This window comes from Rhinatrema bivittatum, chromosome 1 (assembly GCF_901001135.1).
Source record: "Rhinatrema bivittatum chromosome 1, aRhiBiv1.1, whole genome shotgun sequence".
Classification (NCBI taxonomy): Eukaryota; Metazoa; Chordata; class Amphibia; order Gymnophiona; family Rhinatrematidae; genus Rhinatrema; species Rhinatrema bivittatum.
This window is the reverse complement of record NC_042615.1, coordinates 386,603,974-386,617,252: the sequence shown is the minus strand read 5'-3', so window position 1 is coordinate 386,617,252 and position 13,279 is coordinate 386,603,974. Positions and strand designations below refer to the sequence as shown.

The following is a 13,279-nucleotide window of genomic DNA, read 5'->3' as shown; positions in this document are numbered from 1 at the left end:
AGCGCTCATCACGTGTAAAGTCATGTAGATGAGGCTATTAGCTATTCCCCACGATCCAATATGTTTTCTGCACGCCCAATGCACCCGGGGCTGGCATAAAAGATATGCCACAGTCAAGAGTGCATTGAAAAAAAACAAAACCTGCTTTCTGTGATTCCTCCTAATAGTTCGTCATGATACTCTGTAGGAGGAACCAAATAAAGCAGTATTTAGTTAATTTTTTTTTTTTTTTGGGGGGGACGACGACTCTGCACGCCCAATATATCTATAAGGTACACAGTCAAGGCCATGTATGTTGATAGCTTGAGCGTCCGTTTGCCCAGGCTGCTTGACAGCCACCTCTTCTGCGTGCCTGCTGCCGAGGAGGTGCTAGAGATGCATTTTATTCCCCTAGTGCCTCCTTTTTTAGCACGACCCCTCATTTAAATATTGAATTGCACAACCAGGAGAAATTGGCTGGGCATGCGTTAGGAAACGGGCACTCAACACAGAGTACCCGTTTTCTGCACCCAAATTGCATCAGCCCCTTGTGTTTGAAAGAATAAACTCTGGCTTTGGTTAGGGTGTCTCTGTGTTTACTGGAGGGAGAGGGAGTGTGGGGATTGCCTTTGGGTATGGGGAATGAGAGGTGCGGCGTGCCTGCGCTGTGTGTTTGAATGGAATTCACCTTGTGAATCTAGAATACGGTAACTCCATGATCTCTTCTAGAAGATGAAGACCCTTAAGCCATTTAAGACCTTCTTCAGAAGGGAGCCATTCCATTATCATTTTTGTTGCCCTTTTTCTGTAGCTTCATAAACTAAAAATAGAACAGTGAAAGGCAACAAAAATGATAAACGGGATGGAGCAGCTCACTTATGAAGAAAGACTAAATGTGTCTTCAGCTTTGAGAAGATGAGAACTAAAAGGTGATGTTCACTCTCTCATCTCTGCCTGCTTAGACTATTCCAACCTGTTCCTCACCGGTCTCCCGGCAAGTCATCTCTCTCCAATACAATCTGTCCTAAATTCAGCTGCATGACTTATCTTTCACCAAAGTCGCTATTCTCACATAACCCCTCTTCTGCAGTCACTGCATTGGCTCCCTATCCACTCCCACATACAGTTCAAGCTCCTCTTACTCAGCTACAAATGCCTTCACTCTGCAGCACCTCACTACCTCTCCTATCTCTCTCTACACGCCTCGGATAAGTCACTCCTATCTGTGCCCTTCTCCTCTACCACTGATTCCAGACTCCGTGCTTTCCACCTGGCTGCACAGAGTGCTTGGAATGGACTTCCTGCGCTGGCGCTTTGCTCCCTCTCACGCCATGTTTAATTTCCGTCTAAAAATCCCACCTTTTTTGAGGCTGCTTTTAAATCTTAAGCCTATTTGTCTGCCTTCAGCCTCATTAACTAATTTTAACAATTGTTTGTTGACCTGTCTGTCTTCATTAGAGTGTAAGCTTTATTGAGCAGGGAATGTCTCTTGTGTTTGCTGAGTAACACTATAGAAATGTTAAGTAGTAGTTTACAAAATCATAAGTGGGGTGGAACAGGTAAAAGGGAATAGTTATTTACCCTTTAAAATAGTACGATGCTTAGGAAACAATGAAAAAGGTGGTAGGTTTTTAAAAATCTGAAATTTTGTTTTTTCATTTATTCAATGCACAATCAAGCTGTGGAATTTGTTACTGTGCGATGTGGTCAAGGCATCTAAGCATAGCTTGCTTTAAAAGGAGTTTGAAGACGTTCCTGGCAGAAAAGTCCATAAACCATTATTAGCCAAGTAGCCCCCCCCTCCCCCCCACACCACACATTTTGGGCTCTGCCAGGAGTGTGTGACCTGGATTGAACACGGTCAGAGGGGGAATGGATGCTGGGCTCAGCACTGCATATCTTATGTTCTTTCATGGACAGCAAGTTAATGAAGCAGATATCACCAACATGTAGTTTTACACTAGAAAGAATAGAGTGAATAACAGAGTTAGCCAAACGCTATAAATATATATTGGGGAAATGATGAGAAGGGTGATAGAATGTGGGACAATTTATGATTCTTCCTATGCTTAAGGGTTACAGAGCCTCCTACTTCCTAGTCACCGCCCTATTTTCCAGATAGCCTTTGGAATCCTCCTCTTAGCTTTCCCTCCATCCTGCCCCAATGCAACTCAAATCTTCAACCTTGCAGCCAAGAGCCCAGTCCTGCTTTGATTCAGCCTCGCTGTTGCCCAGGCACAGCCACAGTCTAAGCCTTGCTTGCTATTACTGCCTAGGAGGAGTCGCATGTACACACAGGCACCCTTCTTCCTGTACAGCAGAAGCGGGAGACCCTAAGCTTGTTCTAGGATACCTACGGTTATGATATGCACATACCTGGACTGTTTCTTTGGAGGTGGTGGGGGAGGAGGTGCAAACTCTTCTGTTTTACTCCTGCCCTTGGTGAGCTCAGAGGGACAGGATGCAGATTTGCTCATCCCTACCCTGGCTTTACTCCCCTGCAGAAAGCTGCCCTCAGCATGGGGCTGGCTGGTGCTACTGAAAGTTAAAGCTGCTCCTTTCCCCTTGATTTGTGTCTTCGTCTGATGGGGAAATGTCTGCTCTTCCTCCTCCTCTTCGTCTATCCTGCATTGTCTTATCCATGCTGCAGCATGATACTTGTGCCTTCTGTCAGAAACCAAGGATGGGAGACACTTGTCAGTCTCCTCCACAGACCTGTTGGGAGCATGATTTGGTGAGCGAGGCATGCTACAAACACTGGCATCAGAACCCAGGCAGGTGGACCTTGTAGAGGATGGAGTGCCACTCATACCCTGGCTGGTACTGTCATGAAGGTCCGATACAGGAGAACTGACCAATGGCACCTGAGAGCCTTCACCAATGAGCTGGACGGGTTTGGACATCTTAGCGGGTGCCACTGGGCTTCTGATGGCTCTCTGGGTGTGAAAATCCTGGCCATCTTCACTCTGGCCCATTTCCTTGCTTGCTTGGCAGCCCTCTCCCCATGGGAAGGAAGGAGACAGGCTGCTACATTCTGGGTTAGCGGCAGGGCTCATGCAGGACCACTGGACACCAACCGCTGAGTCTGGGCTGCTCAGGTAAATTGTCCTATTGTCCTCCTCTGTGTGGGCTGCCATAACTGTGATTTTTGCAGCCACTTGTGTGGCCGAGTCCTGGGGCTCCCTCTCGCTGCCCCAGTGAGGCATGCTCAGTTCACAGCTGCCATGGACCGCCTCCTTACAAGGGCTGGACGGTGGAGGCCCATCAGCCTTTGCTGGTGTTGGGGCATTAGCTGTTGGCACTTTTTTCCTTTTTGTGCTCTCAGCATAAATTGGCTCGCCCTTGCTAGGCGAGCCCGGAGGAGCTAAGGGAGATCCAGTTACTGTGTCCTCTGCACAACCCCCTGCTCTTGCTCGAGGATGGCAGCCGGCTTCATGAGGGGAGGCGAGGGGGCTGTCCCTGCTGCCATCGTACGACAACGTGTCCGACAGGCTGCTCGATTCGGAGGCGAGAGATCCCTTCTTCCTATCCAAACACGCATTCTGTAAAGAGCGCTCCCCTGGAAAATTCAGCTCCAGGTTCATAAAGTTAATTTCCTCCTCACTGGGCTTCAGTGCCCTTCCCGTCTTTGCTCTTGAATTCACAGATGTGTCCTGGTTACAGAATACTGGCATGGAGCTGGCATTTCCACGTACGAGCGCTTTGGTCTCCCCTGATGCGGTGCCATGGAGGAGAGGTTCATTTGCGTAACACTTTGAGATCTGACAGTAATCGCCACCTTCGCCCTTAAGGCCAGGGGAGTGGCCATTGGTGCCACCTGGTGAAGCCACTGAGCCTTCTCTGTGCTGGACGTGAAGGCAGCCGACAGAATCCTTGCCGCAGCTGGCAAGGCCCAGGTCCTGGGGAAAACCCTCCTGAGGCACGGCTACCGTTTCCTTGCAAGGCAAAGCAGATCTGTTGTCCCGGCCGCCTGCCTCGCTTCCAAATCCCTTGCTGTGACAGGCGACGTTCCTCTCCATCCTATTTCCGGGACTCTGTGGTCCCATTGAGGAATGACCCAGGGAATAAGAAGAATCGCTGCTGCCATCAGCTGCACTGCGAGCATGAGACTCTCTTCTCTTCCCATTGCTGCAGTTCCTCGGTGAATCGGAGGACTTCAGAATGGAGTGTTTTAAGGCCGGCACTCTCCAGCTGACCTGTGCAAGCAGAAATAAAGAGAGCTCATTTTCAAGTCACAGTTGTAACAAGAAAGCAAAAATAAAAATCACAACCCAAACCACCCCAAAAACCTCTTCTGTATCAGAGGTGCACAATTGTGGTTTTCAACAGGGCTCCAGGCAGGACAGGACAAGCATTCTGTGCGCTCAAACAAAAGAAAAAGCCACTAATTGCAGCAGTGCCATGGTTGCTGCTGACTTCCTTCTCCTTTGCTAGTTGCCAGACCCGCTGACTCAGCTGTATAATCTCCACATTAGTAACTGTTTGGGGGGGGGGGGGGGAAGAAATACAGCAAATCACTGTATCCCAGATTTTCTGCATCCTTTCTTGCCTTTGGTTCTAACGAATCCAGATTCTCTCTCACTTGCAGGCCAATACAATATCCACGCACAGAAAACAGGCACTCATGATTGAGCGCCTGCTCTCCTAATGCGTGCCCATCAACCTCTCCGGGGTGCCTGATGCAATGTGCAAATGGACTGCCACGGTAAAAAGTAGGTGCTGGGGAAATTGTGCACCCCTAGCGCCTCCTCAGCAGCGGGCGCTCAGGAGAGGTTTTCCTAATCTTACTGCCGGCACACTTTTTTCTTTTTGGACAGTTATAGTTCCTCCAACTTAATATCACCACGTGGAAGTACATAAAAGCAGGCATTAATTTTGGAGAGTAAAAGTGTGCATCAGGGGCAATAGCTTATTAGCTATGCTCATTGGACGCACAAACCCCTGCTTTGCATTGCAGGTTATGGACGCACATCCACAACACGTGTTTTATTTGTATTTAGTTTTTTTATACCACCTTTTTAGGCACTTCAAAGTGCATATTATATTCAGATACTGTAGGTATTTCTCTATCCCCAGAGGGCTCACAATCCTAAATTTGAACCTGATGCAATGGAGGTCACAATGAGTGACAGTGGGACTTTGAGCCCTGGATCATAGCCCACTGTTCTAACCACTAGGCTACTCCTCCACTCCGTACTCCATCGGCCTCAAGGTGCATACTGGGAAATGAGAAATTGCTATTTACTGATAATTTCATTTTCTTTAGGACAGTCAGATGAATCCAGAACAAGTGGGTTATGCACCTCTACCAGCAGATGGAGATGGAGCAAACTGATGTCACAGTACATATATCACATGCAGTGACATCAGCCTGTCAGTATTGTCTTCAAAAGCAACTGTGGACAGACTAGCAAAATTCTTGATTTAAAAACAAGTAACCATTTCAATACTCAGCCAACAGGCAACACTGAGTTCAGAGAAGAATGTATAAACATAAATCTAGGGACTGGATTAACACTTACCAGTAATCCCTGTAACACAGTCACACGAGGTCAATAATGCAATCATTTAGCAGCCACGGGAGGGAAGATGGATTCATCTGACTGTCCTAAAGAAAAGTAAATTATCAGGTAAGTAGTTTCTCATTTCTTAGTGGCAAGTCAGATGAATCCAGAACAAGTGGGATGTACCCAAGCTACTCCTGAATAGGGCAGGAGGCTGCCCACAGTCCAGTCAAAACCGCATGTGCAAAGGCTGTGTCCTTCCGGGCCTGCACATCCAGATGATAATACCTGGAAAAGATGTGTAAGGTGGCCCATTTCAGGCAGCTCGGCAAATTTCAACAGGGGACCACAATCTAACTTCTGCCCATGACACTGCTTGAGCCCTAGTGGAATGAGCCCTAATCTGCTAAGGTAACTGCTTTCCTGTATCCACGTATGTAACCGTGACTACCTCCTTAATCTAGTTAGCTACTGTAGCCCGTGAGGCCGGCTCTCCCCGTCTAGTACCGCCGTGAAGAACAAACAAGCGATCCGTCTTTTCTGAACTCCAAGCCGCGTCATGCCCTGAGTCATTCCTTCAGGTGACTCCAGGAGAAGTACAGCTGCGTACCATTCCTTCCTTTTTACCGAAGGTGGTCTTAGAGTTTCACTTGAATCAGTCCATCTCCCTGCCATCTGTGGACAGAGAGAGAGACAGATGATATTCCTCTGCATCTCTCTCTCTCTGTCCACAGATGGCAGGGAGATGGACTGATTCAAGTGAAACTCTAAGACCACCTTCGGTAAAAAGGAAGGAATGGTACGCAGCTGTACTTCTCCTGGAGTCACCTGAAGGAATGACTCAGGGCATGACGCGGCTTGGAGTTCAGAAAACTTATGCGCAGAGCAAATTGCCACAAGAAACACAGTTTTCAAGGTCAGTAACCCAAAGGACAGGGTACGCAGTGGTCTAAATAGGGCCTGCCAAGAAATCCAATATCAAATTAAGACTCCAAAAGGGCATCAGAAACCGCAAGGGAGGACGAAGATGGTTCACTCCTTTCAGAAAACGGACCACATCAGGATGAGCTGACAAGGATCCACCATTTACCTGACCTCAAACAGGCAAGAACCGCTACTTGCACCTTCAAGGAACTGAGAGCCAAACCTTTATTCAAGCCATCCTGCAAAAAATTAAAAATGAGTGGAATCTTGACTAAGGAAAGAAGAGTACCTCAATCCTCACACCAGGCCTCAAACACTCTCTAAACCTGCACATAGGCCAAGCAAGTGGAGAGCTTTCTAGCTCTCAGTAAGAAGGACAACACCGCCACAAAGTATTCCTGCTTCAGCAAGCGAGCCCTTTCAAGGGCCATACTCTAAGACAAAATAGAGTCTGATCTTCGTGAAGGACAGGTCCCTGCCACAATAGGGTCCTGTGCACCGGAAATCGAAGAGGCGAATCCACAGAAGCCTCCGTTGATCCGCATACCATAGTCTCCTGGGCCAGTCTGGAACTATCAAAAGCACCATCCCTCTGTGACGCTTGATCTTCTGAACCAATCTGCCCAACATGGGCCATGTAAGAAAGGCATACAGTAGCTTGTCTTCCGGCCACTCCTGCGCTAGAGCATCAGTCACCGATGACTTTGGATTTCTCCTGCAGCTGAAGAACTGCAGAACTTTCGTACTGTGTGAAGTTGCTAAGTCTAGGAATGGAAGACCCCAGTGGTCCAGAATCAGCTGAAACACCTCATCTGACAACACAGACCCATCCTGGATCCAGCCTTTCCCTGCTGAGAAAGTCTGCCCTTACATTGTCTCTTCCTGCTATGTGTGAGGCTGAGATCATCTAGAGATGCACTTCTGCCAATTCAGTAAGATGATCTATTTCCAGAGACACTTGTTGGCTCTTGGTACCTCCCTGCTGATTGATGTAAGCCACAGTCATTGCATTGTCTGACATTATTGGGACTGATCAACCTTGCAGCATGTCGCTGAACTATAAACATGCCAACCAGACTGCCCTGGCTTCCAGCTGATTGATGTTCCAGAGAGACTTTTTGTATTCCAGCGCCCTTGCACCGTCAACTCCTGACAGTGAGCTCCCCAACCAAGGAGACTCACATCTATTGTCAGTACTAGCCAGTCCGGTGGTGCTAGGGAAACTCCCCTCCTTAGACTATCCACCTGCAGCCACCACTGCAGTTAGGAGACCTCCATCGGCAAGTGGAGCCAAATCGAATAGTCCTGAGACTGTAGGTTCCACCAAGACAGGGAGCACTGCAGAGGACGCATAGGCGCCCTTGACCACAGTATCACTTCCAGGGTTGCCGCTATTAAACCAAGTACCTGCAGGTAAGACCACTCAGTTGGGCACAGAGTGTTCATCAACAGACTGAGGTGCTTCAGCAACTTCCGAATTCGAGCTTCCAGCAGGAAAACCTTGACAGCTTCGTGTTGAACTGAACCCAGAGTTATTCCAACAACTGAGCAAGCTGAAGACTGCTTTTGGTCTGGTTCACTACCCAGCCGTGCTCCCACAACATGAAATCACCTTGTGAGTCACCAGGCAGCTCTCTTCCAGCGACTTGGTGTGAATCAGCCAGTCATCCAAATACAGGTGTAGCAGGATTCCATCTTTTCTCAACTCTGCCCCAACTACTACCACTACCTTGGAAAAGGTTCTCTGAGCAGTGGCCATACCAAAGGGCAGCACCCAAAACTGAAAATAGGGTCTGAGAACTGTGAACTGCAGGAAGAACTGATGATCTAGTTGTATGGGAATGTGGAGATGCTCCTAGACAGATCAGAAAGTCCCCTGACTACATGACCATTATCAACGAGTGCAATTTTTCCATGCGAAAATGCTTGACTCGCAGATGACAGTTGATGTCTTTGAATCCAGGATGGGACGAAAAGAGTCCTCCTTTTTTGGCACAATAAAATAAATGGAATATCGCCCCATATTTTCTTGAGACATAGGCATTTTGCCCACAGCCCTCAGCCTGAGGAGGCTTGCCAATGTACCTTCCACTGACTGCTTCTTCTGCGGGGAGTAGCAGGGATTCTCCATGATCATGTTCCAAGGAACACTGCAAAACTTCATCACAATTTTCTCGCATCACCTCCAGGACTCACTGATCTGATGTGATCTCAACCCACTTCTGATAAGAGAGAGAGAGAGAGAGAGGCATTCCCCTAGCTCCTATTCCCGGGGGTGGGTCTGCAAACCTTCACTGGGAGGCTCGGGAGGTTCCACTACCTGAGCCTGCACCTCTTCTGGGTTGTCAGGGACGAAAGGACTAAGACTTACCAAAGGGTCGAGCCTTCTGAAAGGTTGCTCCTCTACAGGGTCAAAAATGCTTGGATCCTGTAACACAACCTCTCATGTTAGAATGCTGAAACCTGCTTTTTTATCCTCCGGTAAACAAGGAACCAGAGATTCACCCCACTTACTGGCCAGTTTCCCCATCTTGCTGCTAAACAAAAATGAGCCTTTAAAGGGCAATTTGGTGAGGTTAGCCTTGAAGATCGCATCTGCCGACCAGTTTCTCAACCATAACTGATGCCCGGCTGCTACTATGGAAGCCACCCTTCTGGCTGAAGTGCACACCAAATCGCAGCCTGTATCTGCCAAGAAGGCAGCAGCTAGTTCCACAACTGCCCTGGAGTTTACCCCAGAGTCATCAACCTCCTGGGAGAGGAGCAAACAAGAGTGAGTCACCAAGGAACAACAAGTTAGGGGAGTTCCAAAATCAGGCACCCCACCTGAGTTGTCTTTACCCAGCCCCACATCCAGCTGGGAAGAACAAGGCTTAGTCAAATCAGAGAGAGACAATTCTCTCTGAGCCTCCAAATAGCCCTGGCCTAAATTAGCAGGCACTCCTAGCTGAGACAAATGAATATGACAAGCATTGCAAAGAGAGAGACTCTTGGGCTTCTTAGGTATAAGTGCCATTATGGCCAACAGTGAGCTAAGCAGCGGCCAGAGGAGTGCATCTAGTCTTTTTTTTTTTTTTTATTATTATTTTTTTTTTATATGCTCTCAACCTAGGCGCCCAAAAATTATGCATCCAACACTTAAGTGTTACACATGTAGGCACCCAAAAAACTTAAGCGCAAAGGAAAGTAAGCTGCCACTATGGCATTGCTTAACGTGGACGCACAGACTACAAGGCCCGACTGTGCCGCCAAAAATTAGGTGCACATGCTGGACCGACAATCCTGTAGAAGGTAGCCTTAGAAAGTGTGCAAAATGCTGTTGCGGCCTCCCTCACGGTGTGCAGGGCATAGCTTAAGGAGGCTGTTCAACCTGCTAAGCTGCCCACATCCCTCGACCTCCAATGGAGCAGGATGAACATTGGCCCACCGGGCCAAGTATGGAGAGCAGGGGAATGAAATTGTCTAATTCGTCCTGGTTCGGAGGACCCAAAAAACTATCAGAATTTTCTCTGAAATTTCGGAAAAAATATTTTTTCGGGTTAGCTTCCATTAGTGCACGCTAACCCGAAAATTGGGAGTCCCTGAAAAAACCGCGGTTAAAATGAAATTTCCTGTGGCAGGCCAAATCCGAAACTCGAAACGAATATTTTACCCAATGTACATCTCTAGGATTTATGCAGAAGTATGCATTTGAAGCCATACCCACACAAAGTTACACGTGCACCTTTGTGTTATGTATGCTGTGCTGGACTCTGTGCACCCCCACAAATTTTCAAAGCGGATTTAGGCACCTAAATCCACTTTGAAAATTCAAGCTAAAGTCTGCAGGTAAAGAAAGAACTCGCATGCTTTGGCCCTGTGGAGCCCGCTGAAAAATCACCTTCCCTGTGTACATCTTCGAGTGCATTCCTTCATACAAAGCCACAACCAGGATGGCAGTGCCTGGTGTCCTAACCTTCCCCCTCCTTTTAGTATATCTGGCCCACAGCGAATTATACCAGTGTCAGCTACCAGTTTTAACACCTACTGTAAAGAATATGTACAGATGCATTACTGATAAAGCATATCTTGCTCACAAAACATAGCAGAGGGACACAATTCCTGAAAAATGACCATTCACAAATCTACTTGGCCAAGGAAAACCATGAAAGTCAGCAGACAGTATCTGGAAGAGAAGAGGAACAATCAAAGTTGGAGAAGGACTTTCGAGAATTCAGGCAGAATGAAAATGAGGATACCTATAAGATACTGCTTAATACTAAAGTTCAGCAGTTTCTCCCCCCTCCCCCCATGCTTCTTTACTGGTTCACCAGAATCAGATTCACAATAGGTAAGGCCAGATTTGCAAAATGGAACACCACCTTTATGCCCATGGCTCCTGGCATATCCACTCGTTTTGCTGGAAACTACAGGCAATAGATTTCTTGCCGAGACTCCTCGAGTGCCAATACCAAGATGTTACAGGGGACACAGTTTTCGCAACCTCATTTCCTAGCTAACATTTCGTCCTTGACAGCAAACTCCCCCCCACAAAAAAAACCACTCATGAGAAGATAGGAAAAAGAATGAGAGCCAGCATACCAGCATGCATTCTCATTTCATCTAGCTTATTTTCACTGTTCCTTTAGGTTTCCTGCCCAGCCTGTGCTTTGGCCTTCACAGGGAGGTTGCAGTTGCCTGACCATGACATACAAGTTGCCTGTGTTTGTAAGGGGGATTTAAGGCCAGAGTCATTTTACTACCATCAAGCATGGCTTTGGTTCGGTTTCTCCCTCCTCTTTCCTCAACTTTGGAAACAAAGCAATGCCTCTGATTCCTCTCAAATAGTGTGTAATGCCATTCTTTGATCAGCCTGCAGGTGTCACACTACAAGAGATGTCTGGGCAGCACCCCCTGATCCAGCACAAGGAGCCAGAATGAAAGATAGGAAGCAGATTCAAGCACCTCCTAGCACGGCAATGATGCTATACCATGAGATAGACTCACACAATTTTTTTTAATTTTAAATAGTTAAATAGTTATAAGCTGATATAAAAGAAAGCGGAAGGATGGCGGGCTGCTATCTCCAAAAAAAAACAAAAAAAACAAACAAAAAAATAAAAACAGGGGTGGGTAAGAGTATGGGGTAGGGTGTGGCCTACTTGTTACAGCAGTTGCTACCCCTAATTGAGCTGGACGTTCACTTGGATGCAGATACGGCGCTGCTCTCTAAATTGGTGGTGGGGTGGAGGGGAATTAGGGCTGGAGGGTACTGGAAGCAAATAGTAACAGGTGGGAGAGAAAAAAAAGGGGAAAAAAATGGATAAAGTGCGTAGCTTGCTGGGCAGACTAGATGGGCCATTTGGTCTTCTTCTGCCGTCATTTCTATGTTTCTATGGAAACAACTTTAATAAATCGAGAATAAAAAAGTAAAAGAACAAAGAAATAAGTTTAAATAGCAATGAAATGCTGACAGGAAAAGTGGCCATCTTTTTAGTTTTCAAGCATCCCATACTCCCATAGTGCTTTGCAGGTGATGTCATCAGAGTGCTTAATGCACAGGGTCAGAAAGGATTGGATTGGCTGCAGCTGAAAAATACTGTGATTAGTGTATAAGACATTTCTTATAGAGTTGCCAACCAAACCATAACATTATGAAATGAGTCCAATCCTGGTGTTTGAACTCCAGTGGAGTTTGGCATCTTCTAGTCTCACTGAGGGCTCGCTATAATCAAATAGATGAACGTAACTCAGCCTGAGCTGCCAATGAAAAGTCCTAAGCTAAATAAAATAAAATAGTAAATGTAAGGGATAAACGTGAACTGAATTTTAGCTCACATTTCCTTTACTCATGCGGTTAAAAACTTAGTTAATGCATTAGGAGTTAAGAAAGCAATACTAACCCAAACATGTAAGCAAAAAATATGATTTATGAGCATAAAAACTTTGGTTTTCTGCAGAGAAAACATTTTGGGGCCTCACTTACTAAGCATTTTTTCCATGGACACAGAAAGGGAGAAAAAGCAGTATCTATCTTCTGCACATAAAACAAGTTTGTATCGGTGCAGCTAAATTTGTACATAAGAAAAAATGTGTATAAAGAATATTCTCTGTGCAGAAAACGATCTGTGCACAAATTGTGTTTTTTGCACATAAATTCCACATATAGGCAGGGCCGGTGAGTCCCAATCGATAAACTAGGCGGTGGCAATGAACAGCCATGTGAGACCACGAGCAGAGCCCATCCCGCTCACAGCTGAGAGGAGTAGAGACTCAGAGGGCTGTGAGGAGCACTCATCCTGCTTGCGGCTAAGAGAAACTGAGTCTCAGCAGGGTGTGTGTATACATGTAAGTATGTGTGCACACGTAGTATGTATGAGATAGCAATGGTGTTAGTGAGAGACAGGGAGGGAGCATGTGTGAATGAGACAAGGAACTTGAGTATGTGTAAGAGAGGGGTGTGCCTGTCTGAGCGAATGAGGTCGGGGCCGGAACCGGGGCCTGGACCGGTGGGGGAGGGGCAGACGCAAGGCAGAAGGTTCGCCAAGGGTGCCTAATACCCTTGCATTGGCCCTAAGTATAGGATCCTGGCACCAGGGACTTCTGCTTCTACCCCACAGACTAACAATAGCTTGAGTAATTTTACTCCAATTCTGACCAGGAGTTAAATTTCCAGCGTTAAGAAACCACGAGTTAACCCTATGTACCCCTCTGCATCGGGCAGTAATGGCTAATGCCTTAACTGGCACGAGAATTAAATGGAGAAGCACTAATTTGTGCGTACACTTTTTGCACGCAAAACTCCTTGCTGCATCATGTAAACTGCACACAAAAAATATGCACTCATTTGTGAATAAAACTGTGCACACAGCCCAGCACACTTTATTACATCA

At 46.8% G+C, this 13,279-nt stretch overlaps 1 protein-coding gene across 1 annotated transcript in view; it reads right to left on the bottom strand.

Moving 5' to 3' along the window:
• PRAG1 (PEAK1 related, kinase-activating pseudokinase 1) overlaps window positions 1–13,279 on the bottom strand; it is a 104,338-nt gene that overhangs the window by 72,358 nt on the left and 18,701 nt on the right. Inside the window, exon 3 of the mRNA XM_029601415.1 lies at window positions 2,356–4,175. Coding sequence (XP_029457275.1) covers window positions 2,356–4,175 — 1,820 coding nt within the window. The remainder of the gene's footprint in view (window positions 1–2,355; window positions 4,176–13,279) is intronic.